Source organism: Emydura macquarii, unplaced genomic scaffold (genome assembly GCF_026122565.2).
Source record: "Emydura macquarii macquarii isolate MOO-44397 ecotype Brisbane River unplaced genomic scaffold, CSIRO-AGI_Emac_v2 contig_2897, whole genome shotgun sequence".
Taxonomy (NCBI): domain Eukaryota; kingdom Metazoa; phylum Chordata; order Testudines; family Chelidae; genus Emydura; species Emydura macquarii.
Genome location: NW_027133034.1, coordinates 36,666,105 through 36,685,463, shown reverse-complemented (window position 1 = coordinate 36,685,463; position 19,359 = coordinate 36,666,105). Strand labels below are relative to the sequence as shown.

Here is a 19,359-nt window from a genome sequence, read left to right as displayed (position 1 = left end):
TTCTGGAAAAATTCCATGGCACACACCGTAAATATTTCTATAAACAGGGACTAGCACAGAAAGCTAGACAACATGATTGGCATTTGTGTGTGTATGTATGTATAGATATCTGTACAGCTAGAGACTGACTCTTACATCTATTAATTCATAATCATCTTTGGCATATAAATGTCTTAGGAGGTACCAGCGTGCAACTGATACTATGGTTTCTGGATACCCAGGCTGATACACCACTCTTTCCAACATTCGACGAGTCTCCCTAGGAACAAAAATAAGTTTCAATACTGAGTAATCTCTAGAAGTGTGTCACATTTAATAACAATTTTCTTATTCTTTATAACTACATACCTGGGAAGAGCCAGAATTATTTTTAACTGTAGTGATTAAACCAAAGTGTCCTCTTAGCTGAAATTCACATGAACAATCAAGTGTCTTGCAGCCAACAGCAATAGTTATTACTATCACCAGTTTTCCTTATTTCTACTTCCCTTCTCTCAAATTGTGTGTCCAGCAGTGCCTCAATTTCCAGAAGGTACATAGTGATGCACAATTAAGTTTATTTCCACTTAGGATAATAGCTACCCTGAGAACAATGCACTATAAATAACCCAGAAATTAATTTCAACATTAGTGGAATTTACACGTTTGCTACACTAGTAGCTTGTTCCATAAACTCAATGATCTGGGCAGCACTACCCTGTTGAAATCCTAAAAAGCATTTTGTTCTTGCTTAACTATAATATAAACCTTTAAGATATCATAGATGCTTTAGGGAAGCAGCTACTAGAACACCAGTCTTGTGAGCATCCAAAAAGCTTTTAGTAAAGTTTATTTGTATAACCAACGTGTACACGCACGCACATACCCCCTTTAGTGTGAAACAACTGTTTTATAGACTGCAACAGCATTACACAATTTTCTGGCAAGAAGTGAAAAGTCAGTAAAATGATATCCAAGGAGAAATTCAGGTAGGCATTAAATGGTTACCCACGTCAGAATTTGGCCAGTGCACTGGTACTAGCATTCCTATTTTTGCAAATGTGTGTATGGAAAAAGAGGGGCAGAGAACTTCTTTTGAATCTTACTTGAGACTGGACAGAATTGCAGACCACGAACGACACTGCCTCCCTTCTAAAATCCCACTCGACCAATACTCATCAGATAGTTCTTGCAAAAGTCAAAATATATTTCGTTTATTTGGATTTTTTATTTAGATATTAGATATTTTTTATTTGGATATTTAGTTTATTTGGATGTTTTTAAAAAAGAACTACTGCTTAGCCAAAAGCTATAATTGTCTTTGGCACCACAAAAAACTTCAACTATAAATACTACTGCTTTTGGTTCAACTGTTTTTTCAGCTTTTAAAGTTGGACTAAGGCATGCCACATGCTCTCCCTTTCACCAGGCACTGTTTCTGTGGAGTACATTGTATTGTAGAGAACACATACCTCGCCCCCATTCTGCGGTTGTACTGTAGCAGCGCTTGCAGAAGAACAGCCAGTGGGCAGAAGGAAAGTTTCAAGGCTTCAGTTGTTGCCTCCTGAACCAAGGATGGCCAGTGATCATTTGAAATGTTAGCCTATCACCAAAATGATAACAAGAACATGTCAATAACTACGTTACTGGACAAAATGTTTTACTGAGTGTAAGATAATGTTTATTTGCAGGTATACCATCTGCACATGATTAAGACTTTAATTCTGCAAATTTGCTAATTATTAAGCTTTCCTGTTTTTTAAATTTGATTTCTAAATCTCTCCGTAGAATAGGGCTGGAAAGCCAGAATTGCATTATTTCAACACTTCCACAGCAGTCTTGCAAAATTCTACTGGGCCATTGATCTGCAGAGTTGTTTTTAGCAGTAAAGTAAAATAGCATTACTTTATTATATTAAGCATGAGCAAAATGTATGACTGTGTATATCTGATGAAAGTTTGCAAGGCTACACTGGAGAGATTAAATTCATCCACATTGGATGCCCACATATGCAGAGACAAGACAGAAAATCATAATTTAAACAGCAACTCTAAGTTGATGTTTATTTAGTTGAGCCACTATTCAGCAAATCATGTTTGCCAAATTCACTGAATTAGATTACTGGAGAAACGGGAATATATTTGGTAAAATTTTTGCAAGACAGAAAATATAGTAAAATACAGATTTTTTATGAAGTGCACAGGTTTTCACTAGGAAAGATAAGAAACAGAGATTCAAGACTGTAAGAGACTGCAATGCTGTTACTAACATCTAAGTGAAATAACTGAAGACAGCAAAATGTGCCAGAACCTAGCCACAGAGTGGATGCGATTTAAGTGGGTTCAACTATGCTAAAGATAAAGCTGACAGCAAACAAAGGTATGTAATAGAAACTGTCTTGTAAACTGCTCTGGTTATGCCAAGAGAATGTGCGTAGTGAAAGGTTTGTTAAAAGGCTGATTTTATTTGCTTCAAAAGAATTTAATCAGCTATAAAGACTGATCAGTATGAAATATACTAAACAAACAGTCTCAAATATATCATACACTAGTCTTGTGCAAGACAGTCTGAAGTGTAAGTGAGAGCTGCATTCCTTCAGTCAAATAAAAGCATACAAAGATGTAGAGATTGATAGAGTGCACCACCAGGTTCTGCTGTGGTAAAGATTAGAATGACTAGAAAGATTAGAATGACTTTCCTTAGCTCTTCAAGGCAAAGACCGTCTATGGGTTTGTACAGCAACTAGCACAACTGTGCCCCAAACCTGACTGAGGCCTCTAGGCACTAATGCAATAAAAATTAAATAATAAAACGGAATGAATGCAACTCAGACAAATGTCATATGTTCAGTGATGCCAAGAGTCTTGGAAGCGGCAATTACACTAAAGTCAGTTTGGAGGACGGAATTAATAATCTAGTTTTAGAAAATAAATCTTAAGGGCAGAATTAGTCTCTTTACAAGTTTATTGGTCTTAGTTGATTATTCCATATATTCTTCCTTTAGAAACAAAGCATTCCTTGAGAGAAGTTTAAAGAACAATCCATAGTCTTTTAAAGTTATGGTTGGGAATAAACCCAATTCACTCTATTACTATGAAATAAGGAACATCATTTCTGCTAACTATTGAGGAATAGTTCACAAAAAAACAAAAAAGTCATAGTTCCCTACAGTTTATGGAAGGGCTTCATCTGGGAGATTACAAAGCTAGATAACAGTAGACGGCTTACATTTTAAATCAATTCATTTTATCATTATACTTGTGATTTTCTTACCATGCAGATTTCCAATGCAAGCATAGCTAGTCTGAGCAAACTTGATAACTTCCCGTTCCAGCTGCCCTGCTGAGATGCCAGCTGTAGACTCTTTCTGTAGCACATTTCTGCTGCAACCATCATTCTTTGTGACTGGTACACTTTTGCCAGCCACTGAAAACAGAAAACCAGTATGACCTGTTTTAAACAGCACTACCACACTTTCGGAATATTCAGGTACTTTTGACAATGCAAATTTAAGGTTCATGAATATATTAAGTTGATCTTTCTGCATGTTTAGTTGTAGGTTATTTTAGAGCAGAACACTGGCTTGAGGAAGGGAGAGTGCAAGTTTGCCTGCACAGATCTGTCAGTGCACCACAGTCCTTTAGTACTATAGCCATGTTACTTCACAGCAGAGGTCTCTTATCAGACACGGCCAACCATTTCATAGTTGTGTGAATCTGGACATGAACTAAGAGGCTGCCAAATTCATTTGCCACTGGTGACCTAAGCGATCTTTTGGGAAACAGAGCACACCACCTAGCACCTAGATTGGCAGCAACAGTTGTATTAGAATGGCAGAAAGCTGTTCAGACAAGTTAGAAAGTTTCTGCCCTTGAACAAGATGGATCTCCCATCCTACTGTAGAAGAGGAAGTAAAAATATTAAATCTTACAACTTGAATTCAGATGAAAATATGTAGTTATGCTTTTTGCCAGACAACACTCAGCTTCTGGAGACAGAAGGTTCGCATTGGAGGAGCTACAGATGGGAATGGAAATAGGTATGTCAGACTAGCCTAGTGTTTTCATCCTTCTGCTTGCTCCATCAGCACAGCAGAGTAAGCTCCTAACTGAGGCTTATTTTGTAGTGACGTTAAAATGTATTGGTGCAAAAGAAATCAGGAGTTTGTAAATCCTTGCATATATGCACTAGATGTGCCAACATTAGTAACTTGTGCTTGTACAGAAAGCTCTCCGTAAGGTCATGAAGCAGCCATTAAACAACAAAAGAATCTAGACAAATTAATATTTTAGTCTAAAAGATTTCCCAGATGATCCCTCTCCCCTGGTCCATTGCTACTGGCACAGTTTATGACTCACATAGTGGAGAGCAGGGGCACAATTTTAAGCACTTGCTATGGGTTTCTCTTCAAGAGCCTCTGTATACACACTTGTGGCATTTTGCACCCATCATTAAGCTGCAGAACAGTCTGAAAGCAGTGTCCATTGGGAGGTTAATAAGCAACCTTCCTTCTCCCCAACTGCAGAATCCTGATGTTACCTAGAACTGAAGTCGAGGGGGAAGGTGGGTGTGTAATATGAATGCACAGAGAGGACTCTTGAAGAATGATTACTAGTTAGTAACTTCTCTTTTTATTTTGAGAGCGGAGATTAGTAAGTAGCACTTGACCAAGTGGATGGTGAGTGAGGAGTTCTTAGCTAAACATCGACTATAGCACCACTCTCCTTAAAAGGAAGAGCACAGGGAAGGAAATATATTGAGATTTGATGGTCTCAGGTTTCCACCTTGGTATAATGCTCTGGTGGTACCCTAAGATCCTAATGACTCCAGCTTGGGATGGGGTTAATCCTTTACTAGTGGCCCATACCCCTCTCCACCCAATCCCTCTCAAAGCAAAACCCGTCCTCATTAGTCAGCAGGTTATCCTCAAAGCAAAATGGAATGTCTCTAGGCTGCAATGTAGAATCCTCCCCTGGTGTAGAAACAGGTGGTCTAGAAACATAGGGAAGGGATATGTGGCTATAGAAATTCTAGATATCAGTGCTCACAAGGCCACACTGGGGCCATTAATATAATATTTGTTCTGTCCCACCTGATCTTCCTTATGATCTTGAGTATCAAGGAATGGGAAAGAAGAAGATGTACAGATAGTGATGGATGTAGTCTAGCAGATATGCATCTGAGAGAGCACTCCTGTCTCAGTGTGCATCCCACTTAGCATTCAGACCCACAAAAGAGAGAATACTCAGACGCTCAATGAAGACAAAAACAAAACAAAAAACAAAACAAAAACCACACACCACACACACACTTTCTACAAATAATGCCTGCACATCTCAGTAAAGACAAAAGGCTTTTGTCATTTCAGCATAATCCTAGAGTAGACAAGGGTATGTTTCTCAGCCTTGATTTGTCTTCCCAATTCTAGGGTTTTGAGCTTGTACAATATTCCAACAGAACAAAAGTTGCTTACTCACAAGGCATTACGATTATACACACTAAACTGAAAAGAGCCACACACTCTTTTGGCAGGTTGCTGAATGCAACATTAAACGTATCTAGAACTAAGCTTTTAACAGAGTTATACAAGTCCCCTCCTGCTATATGTCTGGATACTTGCTGAGAGAAAAGCCACCTATGGCTGCAAGACTGGTGTTAATTACGATACGAATTCCCCCATTGGCAGTCTGACAAACTTGCATCATCACAGAGAGGCCTACAGGCTGGCTTGGAAGTGGTGCTTGAAGAGCAAACCAAACCAACCCCCGCCCCCCCCCCCCATCAATTATAGCACTTTCACAGCAATAGAGTGTGTTAGATGAGGTTGCCAACGATCCATTATTTTCTCATCTCTGTACAACAAGATCGGGTGCTGCTTCAAAAAGCTGCAAGAAATACCCCTGGAGAAGGTAGGCAAGTATTGCTTAATAATAATAATATTGGGAGGAGGGGTAGGGCGGAGGTGCTAAGAAAATAGCTCTTTTTTTTCCATATACAATGTTGGCAACCCTAAGTAAATCCTCTCTTCAAGTAATAAGGAAAGGAAAGAACAAGCATTTTTTAAAATGTGCCAGGGAAGGGGATAGTTTTGATGCTCTTGAACAAGAGGAAAGAGTTACTCAACTGTGCAGAGTGCGCAAACAGAAGGAAACAAAAGGACAGCACATATCCAGTTTTCTGCACACTGTTAAGGAACACGCTTTAGTGTTTTGGGGAACCATTTATTTGCGCCTACTAAATATAATATATTAAGCTACAATGTTTCATTGGGGACTTGTGATTTAGAAGTCAAACTCAAAAATTGACAACATATGTTTAGCTAATTAAGTTAACCTATAAATTTATACTTTCCCTGCCTCAGTCCCCTTCATAAGGAGGAAGCACCATGTACTTTCAGTTTTCTAACTGAGATCACTATCTAGTACTCACATATCTCTAGCTATAGTGTGCAAAGAGGAGGAATGTTAATTCAAAGAGTCCCTTCTCAGATAATCTACTGTAATAGGGATGTGTATTGAAAGTGTGCACTTACATGCCACGCTGTAACTGAAGTGAAGTTGGACATGACAGTTTTATGAAGTTCCTCCAAGATGGTATCTGGAAGCTCTGTGTGTGACTGCAAAAGCTGTTTACATTGAACTTGTCTCAAAAGCAGGAATAGAGCTGGGTGGTCAGGGCAACTTTTTAAACCCTAAAACCAAAGACAGTTTAATTAATTAATTACATGCAAGAAATTATTAGAAGATATTTTCAAATACTGAGAACATTCTTATTAGTACTTTTCATTTTGCACAGAAAAATATGAGAGAAGAATTGCCACCTCCTTACAATCCACTTGCAGCAGACTATTGCTGTGTATTAATCTCTCTTGTTCTGTACATCAGGAAGGTTCCCAAAAGCTGTCCGAAGGATCATGGATCCGCACAAGGAAGTAGACAAGGAATGTTCATTGTTCTCAAGTCCCAGAAGGAATCTGTCCAAAGTCTTGCACCTGTCCCATGCTTACAGGTGGGGTTGAAAGGCAGATGTCCAAGGTGGAGGGGAAGAACAAGGCAGAGAAGTCTAACGAATTTATGGTGCCCAGCAGTCAGAGGAGAGAAGGAGTCCCAAAGCTGGTGTAGAGGCACAGAGCCATCATGTGGCTGAAACTGGTCTTAAACGTATCTCAAGGGACTCGTGAGTTCTCAGGGCAGTGTCCCCCATTTATTTTGTGGTGGGGGAAGGAGAAGCTGCACACATGCATGCACTCTTCTCCTTCCAGGAATGATTTCAGAATAAAACAGCAGCCATCATGTGGCTCTAATACATGCACTTTTCTTTACATTAGCAGTGAAGTCCCAAACTATTACCTACAGACTTGTTCTTTACTGTCCAAATCAGTACACATTTAGACCTAGTTCAACGCAAATTACTTTTTAAAGGATATTTATTTGGAGCAAAAGGTGTACCTACCCCTTCTGGGAATTAAGGACTGCATATGTAACAGACTTTTTAATAGCCAAACACATTCCAAGTGGCAAGAGTCTGGTAGATGCAATTTAGTTCCTAGTCAGAGACTGGTATTTGCAGCAGTTCTACCCTCAGTAACTAAGAAGTGGTCTCACATAGATAAATAGTCTTGCCTAGCTCAGAGAAGAAAAACGGATAGGTATGTTCCTGATTCTCACTCCTCAGTCAGATTCCTCCTGCAGATCTTGAAGTGGTTAGAGCTATCAAAGGACAGAGAACAAGAGGACATACTTAACTTCCTCCCAAGGAGAAGGAGTACTATCCAACCATAGAGAGATTTAAATAATGTTTTAAAAAAGTAAACTCTACAGATATTTCCATGAGAGGAATATGTACAAACTAACTCTCAAGATATTCCTGTACAGGCAGGTCAATGGATATGCTGACTGAAGGAAAACTGACAAGCAAGACAATTTCTTCGCTTCAAAATGTGGCATATCAACTGAACTTGCAGTAGCCAAGAGCATCTCAAAAGAGATGGGGGGGAGGGAGAGGAAGATAAGGTGATACATAAATAAAGCAGCTGACTGGGTCCCCACAGCAGCAACAGCCTTTGTACACAGGCCACATTGGCTAAGAATTAGGTATTTATTTTGGAATGTCTGGTGAATGGCTTATATATTAGATCTAGGGGCTGCTCTGCAAATACTTGTGCCGAGCTGGCAGCCTTCTCTGTCCATTACCATGAACACATGCCACTTCAAAAGAGAATCTCAATGTTTTAGTCTCAGTAAGACTTAAATAAGAGATCACAAAAGTAAGATATTAGTAAGATATTTTCTGAACTTTTACCATCTACCTAATGCAAAACACTTGTGATAATTCAGGTGATTGGTACCTTTCACTTTGGATTACAGTCAAGATACTGAAAATTGAGTGTGAGCTAGGAAGTGAATAACTGATGCGACTGAGTACATAGCAACCCAGTCACATCCCATAACACAGCCAATGGCACTTCCGCCTAGAGAAAATGCCTTTGGACCTTTTGTAAGAATTTATTTTTTGCTGGCATATGTGGGGAGGGGCAAGAAAATAAGCACATGAAGATAGATGGATATAAGATCAGGTTGAAGGCGGCTTTTTGTGCTATAATGTACTGAACGTGGCGCTAGTGAACAATTATTTAACCAATGGTCAGTACGTTTAAATGTAATTACAAAGTTACTGATAAAGAATAGTCTTTCCTCTTCTAAAAGATGAAAAAAAGTCAGTTATACATTTGGACTGTGCTCTGCTGCAATAGATGGTTATAAACAGTAGAGGAGCAACAGTTATATATGTAATACATAGGAATTCATGCTCCACTCAAAGTCATGAAGCAGCGATGACAGTGGTAGTAACCGTACCTTTGTGCAGAGAGCCTCTGCTTCTGTAATTCTTCCAGTCTCCTTTAAACCAGTAATAGCCTGACAAAGAGTCCAGTCTTCAAGAGCCTGGATATACTTAGCTGAAAGGTCCTTTTCTTTAGCTGTAAATGTAAACACACATTTAAGAATGTATTGCTAGTTGATGTGCTCTAGTGCGCTGCCACATATCAGGCTTGAGCCCTGGGTAATTAAAGAAGACCTAGTGAGTCTCATGATGATCGGTCAGACTGGCTAAGTGACAGTACTCCCTAGTTCTAGCAGGCACATTAAAAAAAGAGACTTAGAAAAAGAGCAGAGTTTTTATTTTGTTTTAAAAATATGGGTATCAACTTGCAGGGTTGATAAAATAATTGAAGCATGTATTTTAGATAAGTCAATTTTTCAAAATACTATGGAAAGTCATTCAAATGTTAGCCTTACAGTAATGGAAGTTACAGGTACAGTGTACAACAAAGGTTGGCTACCCCACATCAAAAACTTCTTTAGCATAAAGTACATAGTGTATCAATGTATTGATTTAAATAGCAGACCATTGTAGTTCTTTGAAGTATTTAAAAAAATGTTTTCAAGCCAGGACATCTGGAGTTAAGATTCTGTAGATAACCTTAGCTCTGACCCTGTAGCTTTTGCCCATCTTACCAAGAATACTAGTATTTCAGAAGTACTATAGCAAGAACTTAATGAGCAATTTGAGTAATTATTAGCTTCTTTTCCATTTGTGAATTATCCACTAAAACTTTTTTCTTAAATGCATTAAGTCTGTAGAAGTTCGATAAATGATTTTGAATAACTTTTAGTCTAGAAACAAAGCAGATCATTGTGAGTATTTGATATTCAAAATATGGACACAATTTACATGGTATTGTGTGTGTTCCAGGGTTGGATAAGTACCTCTTAGAATCAGGTTTCTGGCACAAATATTGCTATTTAAAGTTCAAAAAAGTCTCTTTCAACAATATATTACTATTTGCTTAACATTCCCTCTGAATGTTTTCCTTGGCAAAAAGTTGTTTGAGAGAATATTCATAGAAAGCCAAAGAACATCATCACAGCAAAAGGGTTTTTTGTTTTCTTTTTAATTTGGAATGATAGTCATAGAATGTTTCAGAGCTATGCTGACTGATCCTATTACAAGTATTCACAGCACTGTCTAAAAACTGGCAATGTAATATACTTTCTACACGTTTCACTATGGTACTGTGATTATGAAAAAGGACTAGACTAAAGTAACACAAAGTGGCCTCCAATGTCAGAGGTGCACCAGGTCCATTTCTGAAGGACAGGATCCAAAAGCCATATAGGGAGGAGGTAGAGAAGACTAGAACCTTCACTCTATTTAGAGACCCAAGGAGATGGATTTTCTGGTTCCTAGTAAAACGGTAGTTGGGTTTATGTGGGTAGGTGGAATGGCGTCTGAATCTGCTACTGCCTCAGTTCCCTTTTTCCCAGCTAAATCAGACTTCACAATACACAACAAAGTGTTCTCCCTAATTCTCCCCTTTTGAATTTTGTTAATAAATCAGACTCCCAAAAGATAAATCTACCATCCAGTCTTTCCTGCTGGCTCACCATCCTTATACAGGTTTTAGGCCCAACTTGCTGAGCCTTTTCTCCTAGCAGATCCCAGCTACCTCCATATTTCTTTTCCAGGCTTTCTACCTAGGAGCTCTGGAGAGTTACTCAGCCTAGACCTCCTCACTAATCCTTTCCTGGATGTTTTTCTTGATTTTTTTAAGCTTTGAGCGAAGCATTCACTCCCAGGTCTGTACTCACTGAATGATCACAGGCTGCCCTTACAACCCCCAGCATACCTGGTACTTAGTTACATGTGCCCTGTCATGTGACCGTTATATTAATTCCGCTCGTTGGTAGACTAAGTCTAGCACAGGTGCAGCTGAGTCCCAACCCAGTAAAGGGACAGTGACAATCCATATATGTTATAGAAATAAGAAATGAGTTGTTAGTACTCTTCACCATGAGCCAAAGTGGTCTATCAAGTAGTTAAGTTAGACATTTTCCCCTTAAGATTGTCAATATCTATCCACAATTCAACTCTAGCTAAACCAAAAATGTATGTCTGGGAACATACTAGTTTATAAATAAGGCTGGGTTAAAATATGTGACAATGCCCTTGTATACAAGCAATATAAGCACAACTTAATATTAAGAATATTAGTTGCTTGAGAGTCACTACCAGCCTGCATTCAACTAGTATAAGCGAGTGATGTTTTTCTAATCAATTTTATTTGGACAACTACTGATGGATTTATAAGAAAATAAAACACAAACATGAAGTGTTAAGGTTTTTTTCCTCTTAGAAAAGTATGAACATTCAAAAGTTTTGTACAACTTACTTTTGGCTGAAACTGTGGCTACAAGCATCATTTCTAGGTCTGTTCTCTTAGGCTGTGCGTTGTTCAAATAGACAACAGTGTTTTCAGCATGTAAGGCACCCATTAGCACTGCCCATGTAGCAGGATCATCTGAAAAGAAGTTGTTTTTTTTTTTAAATTGTCCATATTTTCAATATTATCAGCGTGCCATTTACAGGAGTCTTCCACTGAGATATGAGCGAACATCACAGCAGACAAAGGACCCACAAAAAATTATACAAGAAAATTACAGGTAGAATCAGGTAAAGAAACCAACCGGGATCTTTTGGTGGGATGAGGGGCCTCAACGACTTTTTTTTTTTTTTTTTTTTTAAAGAAAAGAACACAGGACATAAATGTCTATTTGTCTTTGTAATCAGTACAACGGTTCAAACCTAATTCTGCTCTCAGATGCAAGAGAGCTAAATGGGAGTTACACCTGTATGTTAAGTGACAGACGAAGGCCTAATGAATTGAATTTAAATAGGTTCTAGTATTATAAGACAAGGACTAGAAGGTAAAACTTGACAACTAGAGCACCAATTAAAAAAAACCCACCACTGCATTTTCCTATATTAGCTAGTGCAGTAATATTATGTTATGCAAGAGCATGTTCTGTGGGACTTTTGTAGAACTCAACTCCGCTTTCATGTAGATACCACAATAAGACATGCAAGGGCTACTTTGGCATGTCACCATAATACAAAGTGCATTCCATTTAATATTGCATCTGTTTCCAGAACTCCACTGACCTTCTGATGCAAAAATATCATCTTTCCTTCTTCAGCAGTATTAAAGTAACTGTCCTATACAATCTTGTGAAAAGGGTATTTTTAAAATGATTTTAATGAAATGGGATTGTTTTAAGAAGTGAAAATGCATTCACTCTCTTAACAGCACTCTCTTTATATTTCACTATAAGCATGCTTACAGGAAAGCGCTAATGGCTTCATGTACAGTTATCTTCTGGAAAGTGATTAAAATGACATTGTAGAGATACATTTTTGTTGGATCAATGGCTAAAAAACAAGTTTCTCAGTTTACATGTAGAATAAAAGTCCTAAAGACTCCATATTCCTTAGCTGTCAGATTGGAAATTCAAGCTTTTATTTCTGGGTCATGCATCACACTCTACAGTCAGAACTTAGTTTTATTGATGAGTAAGCACAAAATAAGGCACTCGGATGTTGATAAGAGGCTCATTAGAAAATAAATACTTTAGAGATTCCAAGGTCAGAAGGGACCATGTGATCTTCTAGACTGACCTCCTGTACAACACAGGCCAGAGAACTTCCTTCAAATCATTCCTAGAGCATATCATAGAATCCAGTTCAACATCTTCCACATTAAGTGCTTGAGAAGTTTTGTGTACTAGCAGAGATATTAGTAGGTCCCAGAGAACCCTTTTAGATTGGCAATAACATTTTAATGTAACGTAATGGAGGGAAAGTTTTAAGAAGCTCCAGGGAATGGTAGGTAGCAGTACCTGTGAAACACACTGGCAAATTCCCAAGTCCTTCTAATGCTGGTCCACAGAGGATGACAACTTACTAGTGCTATTAACTCAAGTGGCAGAGGTCTGTGCAGTAGATCTTAAGGTTCCAACTCTGCTGATGAACCATGTGGGTGACAATATGATACCACTTGAAGGAATTTGTTTTTTCAGTTTGGTTTCAAAAAAACAAAAAAACAAAAAAAAAACCAAACAAACCACACCACACCAACACTCACCTACCTAGGAAGTTATAAGTGTTACTAAGTGTGTGGCATGGGGCCACACATTGAACCGAGAAGACAGAAAACAGTGTTGATTAGCTGATCATTAAGTGAGCACCCGTCCACTCTGTACACTGCAGGGGTCCCATGTAATTAACTACTGTATCATAATGCATACGTACAAGGGGGCTAAATTAAGGCTGCTCAGGCATGCCTGATTCTGGCATTTCTTACTTCTGAGTGCCTGTGTTTGCAACCTTAGCATGGTAACTGAAGTGAGAACAGAAAATATTGTTGTGCAATAGTCTCTGGAGCTGGGCAGGTTGAAGGTAGCATGGTAAGTTGCTCTGTGGTGATGGTGCCTGCACAGTCCAGTCAGCACTAGGAGCTGCAAGAGGCTCGAACATGCTCAGTGAGGATGGAATCTTTCTTGATTTTAGCAGCTAAAATGTCCATAGTTTCTATGAGCAAGAGCTAACTAGGTTTTATTCTAGGGCTTAAAACTTGGCTGAATGTGGCCAAGTTTTCATAGGGATGGCAAAAAGGCACATCCATCACACAAAGGCCACTCTGCTGCCAAATTTCATGTCCTGGACTCCAAAGCACAGGATGCTAAATTTCCTCAAAGAAAAGATCACCAGAATTAATTTTTTGTTAAAATGGTAAAAAATGTATTTCCCCCTAACCCTATTTTCAGAAACAGCTGAATTTTTTGTTCTGGATGAAGTTTTCCAAACAAAAATTCAGCTTAGAGGCAAATACTCACTATACAAAATCTTAGCCAAATGGATAAAGTGGTTAAAAATAATTAAGCTTTTGTGTATTATGTTAATGCATACCACAGCATTAACACTGCAGAAGAAATTTAACATTTGGCTTCCAAGTACATGATTTCATAATCTTACCATTAGTTTTGCATTTTATATAACAATGAAGATTACCATTTGCTAATAGGATAGCTGCCTATAGTACTAACCACCAAGCACTATATTAATAGAGTTTGCAACCCAAACTCTTAAAAATTCATGAATAGATCTTCCCTGATCAGTGCAGCAGATCATCATTCACTGAGTGTCTGAATTTTGTGACTGGTGTTTGAAACAACTCCTCGCCCCTTCCACTAGGAGATGAACTTTCCCTTTTCAGAGTGAGCCTCAGTTTCAGCACTTACCTTCCCTTGATGTGTTCAAACTGTCTCTGGAAAGCTAGTTCTATTTAATTTGATCAAAGGACTATTCCTGAAATATATCATTCCTGTCTAACATAAATACAAGTTTAAAGTAAAAACACAGTATGAGTGTTTGTGATAGAGTAATGATCACCTGGAAAAAGATGGACTGCCTTTTGGATATCCTTCAGTGCATTGTTTTTCTCATCTTCAGCTGAATGACATCCTACCGCCAACTGATTAACTGCAGTATTCAACAGGGCTTTCTACACATGAAAAATAGGTAACATTGGAGTGCTTCAATGTTGCTTTTTTAAAAAGTCAAAAGGTATTCACTTTAGGATTATTTATTGAATTAGAAAGTCTGAAGTGAAAAACAAACCTTTCCATGGTTTAAATCAAGTATATGAGCAACTTTTCCTGCCACTGCTCCACCCTACAAGATAAACATTGAACAGATGACATCACTATTGTTTAACGCAGAGGTTGTGTTAGAATGTTGAAATGACAGGATCATTCTTCTGATTTTGAACAACTTGACTAGAAAAATGGACTAATTTTACACATTCAGATATTTTCTCTTCCAAGCTGATGCATAATGCTTTTATTTATTTTAAGGGAAGCATCACCGCTTTTTTTGAAATATACACATAAAAGATAGCTGTGCATGCAACTTGTCAGAAATGCCATTGTGCATGCAATCATAATAATTGTTCCTGTTAATTAGTGTACAATAGCATGTTAAAATCAGGTTTTTAATTACTGGATTCTACTCAAAGATAAATATATGTTGCTTACATATGGTCATAGCTTAATATATGAGCACTGCAATATACTTACCTTTGCATTTTGTGGTGTATACAGAGGAACAAGTCGAGATAGAAGAGACCAAAGGGCAGGATCATCTGGGTTACTGCGGAAGAGATTAAGGGTATTCAGCTTTGCATTTCGTATAGAGTTGTACTTAACCATGTGAATCCTGCATGTCACATCCTGCATGGGTAGGCATCTATTTTCATACCAGCTACTGTAATCGACTCTCTTATATCTCTAGTCTTCTTAGAAATTATGCAAACCGCTTCCCTGGCTTATGACAAAAGTGAATGGACATATACAATTCTAAAATCTTTGAAGTTGAAACACTTGTTAAAAACTAAAATTGTAGCTTAGATGGACTGAAGACAGATATTTTAGGGAGAATACAAACAACAGGGACATGTTATTAAAGATCAGAAACCTCCTCTGGTATAAGGACATTTAAAATAATCTGGAAAGAGAGAAGAATAGGATAGCTGTCTGAAACACGTGGTGGTGATTAATGGAATAGCCAAGAGCAACAGCTTGAAACTTAACCCTCCCCTCCCCCCCACATTTCAGTTAATGAGAAACATTTAGCTAATGGAATCAGCTACCTGAGAAACCACTTAAAATTATGTTAGACAAAACTTCAGGGATCTCTGAAGAGAAGAATCTGCTGCAGTGCAGACCTTTTACAGCTTTATCAGTAAAATTCTATTAAATAATCCAGAGACAGGACACAAGGAGCGCACAGAAGTTTGCTACACACACTGACCTTAACTCTATTTATCAAATAGGGGCACATTACACTGTGGTACACAGAGTAAAACAAACAATTTGATCCCATTAAAAGGTTCATGCTAGTATTTAAAAAAATGCAAGAATAAAGGAAGCTCCTGCCATTTGACTAGATCTAAATGAAAGACACTTGTCACTCCTAAGATACATAGAAACAAACAGTGGTATGTAGTAAAAGTGGAGACAATTTGCACTGAGGGTATATGTTTAATGGCTATTAGTATACAAAATGCAGACTACACACCTATGGACAGCTTTGGAAGCTTGCCTTTGCACTCCCACATTTCTACCTTGCAGTGCACAGACAGCAGATGTAATAAGGCATCTCTCAGAAACATTATCCTTCCTTTCTCTGTGCTTCAGTAATTCTTTAAGTGCTGCTGTTGCAAGGGTAGCATCCTGCTTTGCCAGACCTAGAGTGCACAGAGCCTGCAGACTTTCTGTACTAGATTCCTTTAATACAGAGCTGTAAATACAATGGAAAACAGGTTATTACGTAATGAAACAGTGGTTCTCAGCCTTTTCAGACTACTGTACTCCTTTCAGGAGTCCGATTTGTCTTGTGGACCCCCAAGTTTCACCTCACTTAAAAACTACTTGCTTACAAAATCAGACAAAAATACAAAAAATGTCACAGCGCACTAGTACTGAAAAATTGCTTCTTTTCTTATTTTTTACCACATAAGTAAAATTGATATATAAAATTGATATATAAATATTGTACTTACATTATACTTACATAGTATACAGCATATAAACAAGTCATTGTATGAAATTTTACTTTGTACTGACTTCGCTAGTGCTGTTTATGTAATCTGCTGTAAAACTAGGCAGCTACCTAGATGAGTTGATGTACCCCCTGGAAGATTTCTGCATATCCCCAGGGGTATGCATAGCCCTGGTCGAGAACCACTTTAATATAATATTAGCCTCGAGTATAGTTTTCAGGATTTGTCATCTACTTCCACTTCTTGTAAGTGCTGTTTAACAACAAACAGCAATTTACTTGCAAGATTCACTCCAAGTTGTAACTACCTCTTCAGAGCAACAAAAATCCTCTTTGGCTCACAGGATGGTTGAATTCCTAATCTAGCAATAATAAGGTGGTGTACTGAATTAATAGCCTCTCATGATGGGACTCTCAAATTCAGTCCTTGATCAATATTCTTAAGTCCTTCAGATAAGATTAAATACAGTGAGTTGTGGGTTTCAGCTTTTATAGATCACGACTACTGCTTGGCAAAGATCAGCCATGTTTAGTTATCTTTGTTTTAAAAGAGTAGCAAAAAAAAAAAAAAAAAAAAAATGATAATGGAGACAAATATCTCCTCAACCCTATGCATCTACTTTCTCTTGAAGCAAACCAGTAATATATAGGATCTTGTAATTCTAAAATCAATGGCATTTATTGCTTTGAAACTAAGCTCTGGTTTTCTGTTTTTTGTTTTTGTTTTGGTTTTTTTTTTTTTTTGGGGGGGGGGGAGAAGAGGAGTGGAAAGATTTGCGTCCCTGTCTCCCCTTGTTTTTTGAGGTGGTGGAAGGATTTGACATCTGATGTAAATAATTTTGTTACAAGAGCTTTGATTTAGATTTTCTAGAATAAGAAGGATCAAATCTTTGCCAGGGAAAGAATTTCCTCTTACATAAGACTGTGTTTCAGGTAGCTGCAAAATTTCTATATAATTTTCCAAGATCATCTAAGTTAAAAAAAATCTTGTTTCAGTAGTAAAATCTGAACAGAGACAGCATTCGGGGTACAGGCTATATGTATTTCCCAGTTAAAAAATAAAAGCTCGGATGAAGGGAAAAAAGAAATATTTACATCTATCATCAGTATCTCATATTAAGCAGTCTGCACTGTGCCATGAATACCACCAATATGACTACTGCAACTCCATGCTATGGCAACAGGAATCAAGAAGGGAGAGAATTTGCAGTCTAGTCAGTACATTAGTCCTGCTGTTGCACATACTTAATAATATGTTACACTTTCCATGAAGCTGTTCTGAGGAAACACGTGCCAAGTGCTGCAAGGAGGTGAGGAAGTTAAAATGAAATGTATGTGCATTACCCACTACTGGTGAAACTTTATCATCAATTTGCAGGAAAAACATGAATACAGAATCAGAGCCTCATGGAATAATTGCTTTTACTCAAAATAATTTTCATCTCTATAAAGAGAATTCTAAACATTTAACTATATTGCTGCTTAAACAAGTACAAAAGTAGCTATATTTAGTAGAACAGCAAGACCCCTGTGGCATCTTAAGGACTAACAAATTTATTTGGGCATAAGCTTTCGTAGGCAGAAACCCACTTTGTCAGATGAATGCATATATTTAGTAGTTTTATAGAAAGCTCTGAACAGCAGTAATGCAGAAGCAGAACTGCTTTCCATGAAGAAATGGGAGAGATTTAGAAAAACTGATGTAAAAAACTATACATCACAAGAGACTGCACAAATTCAGGATGCCCTGATACAAGAAAAAAAAATCATCATTGCAGTGGTATCTGACCAAACTAAAAGGAAACAAATAACTGTCAGAATGTGGGGATGATAAGAATTCCTTTATTTGGTAGTCACCTCCTAAAATTGGAAATAAATAGAATATAAAGGACACACTGCCTGTTATAATTTAGCAATAGAATGTGAAAAGGTTCCTAAATATATGGGTCCTATTGTTTTGTTTTAGTATTGATTATTTAAGTAGAGGTAAAAAATTTAATATCTTACTTCTATGTTGTGTTGCAAATCAATGGAAGAAAAAAAAATTCTCCAACATCTCGGTAAACCAAATTTTGTGAAGTACAAATGATGGAAAAATGCACTTTTTTTTTTTTTTTTTTTTTAAATAATAGGTAGAACCTTTAGACCTTTTGTTTCTTCTGTGACTCCAACACTACAGGAGTGTTATTTTCTTTAATATCAGCTATAGACACCAACTATGTCTAATTATGTGAAATTCTTTTTTGTGGGGTTTTTTGTGCTACCACCAATCCATTGTAAGGGTGTAAAATCCAACAGTAAAATATGAAGTCTTGTCAGAATTGATTTTGTAATGTTATATGCTTCCAGTTAAAATGATGCATTTCCAGAGCATTTACTAGTTTTCTTTAATGCAAGTGACTAATGTTATGTAGGAAGCACTCATTGTTGAAATCTATGTTAAAAATAGAAAGAACACTGCCATGACTAACTAGAAATAACATTTTCCTACATCACGTTAATCATCAGTTACTCAGGATTTAAAAGCACAAGGTCACAGACCTCAGTTATTTCAGTAACTTGAGGATTTCCTGGCAGGTTGGAGATAGGCCTGGTCTACACTGCCACTGAAATCTGGCAGCAGTCGACGGGAGTAACTTCCGTTTAGCATGCCATCACCAATGCGCCACACCGACGGGAAATGCCTACCCGTCGACACAGCGCTATGCATTTTGAGGAGTTGGTTTTATTAAATCAACTTCCGGATCGATTGAGTGTGTCTTCACTTCTGCTCAATCGATACAGATAAGTGGATCTGACAGCAGTGAATTTGCCGTCAGTGTAGACATACCCATAGTCAATATGACCATGTTTCTAACATCGTATTCTTTGGTTAACAGTGAAAGTAATGTCAGCCCCTCTGCTCAACATCTGCTATCAGGGGTT

At 37.7% G+C, this 19,359-nt stretch overlaps 1 protein-coding gene across 3 annotated transcripts in view; it reads right to left on the bottom strand.

Annotated features, from left to right (window-relative positions):
• Positions 1-19,359, bottom strand: part of SKIC3 (SKI3 subunit of superkiller complex) — a 67,273-nt gene that overhangs the window by 2,940 nt on the left and 44,974 nt on the right. For all 3 annotated transcript variants that reach the window (XM_067568666.1, XM_067568668.1, XM_067568669.1), the window contains 10 exons: positions 15,952-16,173; positions 14,952-15,024; positions 14,494-14,547; positions 14,266-14,377; positions 11,210-11,338; positions 8,835-8,956; positions 6,512-6,670; positions 3,253-3,405; positions 1,452-1,582; positions 136-259 (listed from right to left, as the gene is read on the bottom strand). In XM_067568666.1, coding sequence (XP_067424767.1) covers positions 136-259; positions 1,452-1,582; positions 3,253-3,405; positions 6,512-6,670; positions 8,835-8,956; positions 11,210-11,338; positions 14,266-14,377; positions 14,494-14,547; positions 14,952-15,024; positions 15,952-16,173 — 1,279 coding nt within the window. The remainder of the gene's footprint in view (positions 1-135; positions 260-1,451; positions 1,583-3,252; positions 3,406-6,511; positions 6,671-8,834; positions 8,957-11,209; positions 11,339-14,265; positions 14,378-14,493; positions 14,548-14,951; positions 15,025-15,951; positions 16,174-19,359) is intronic.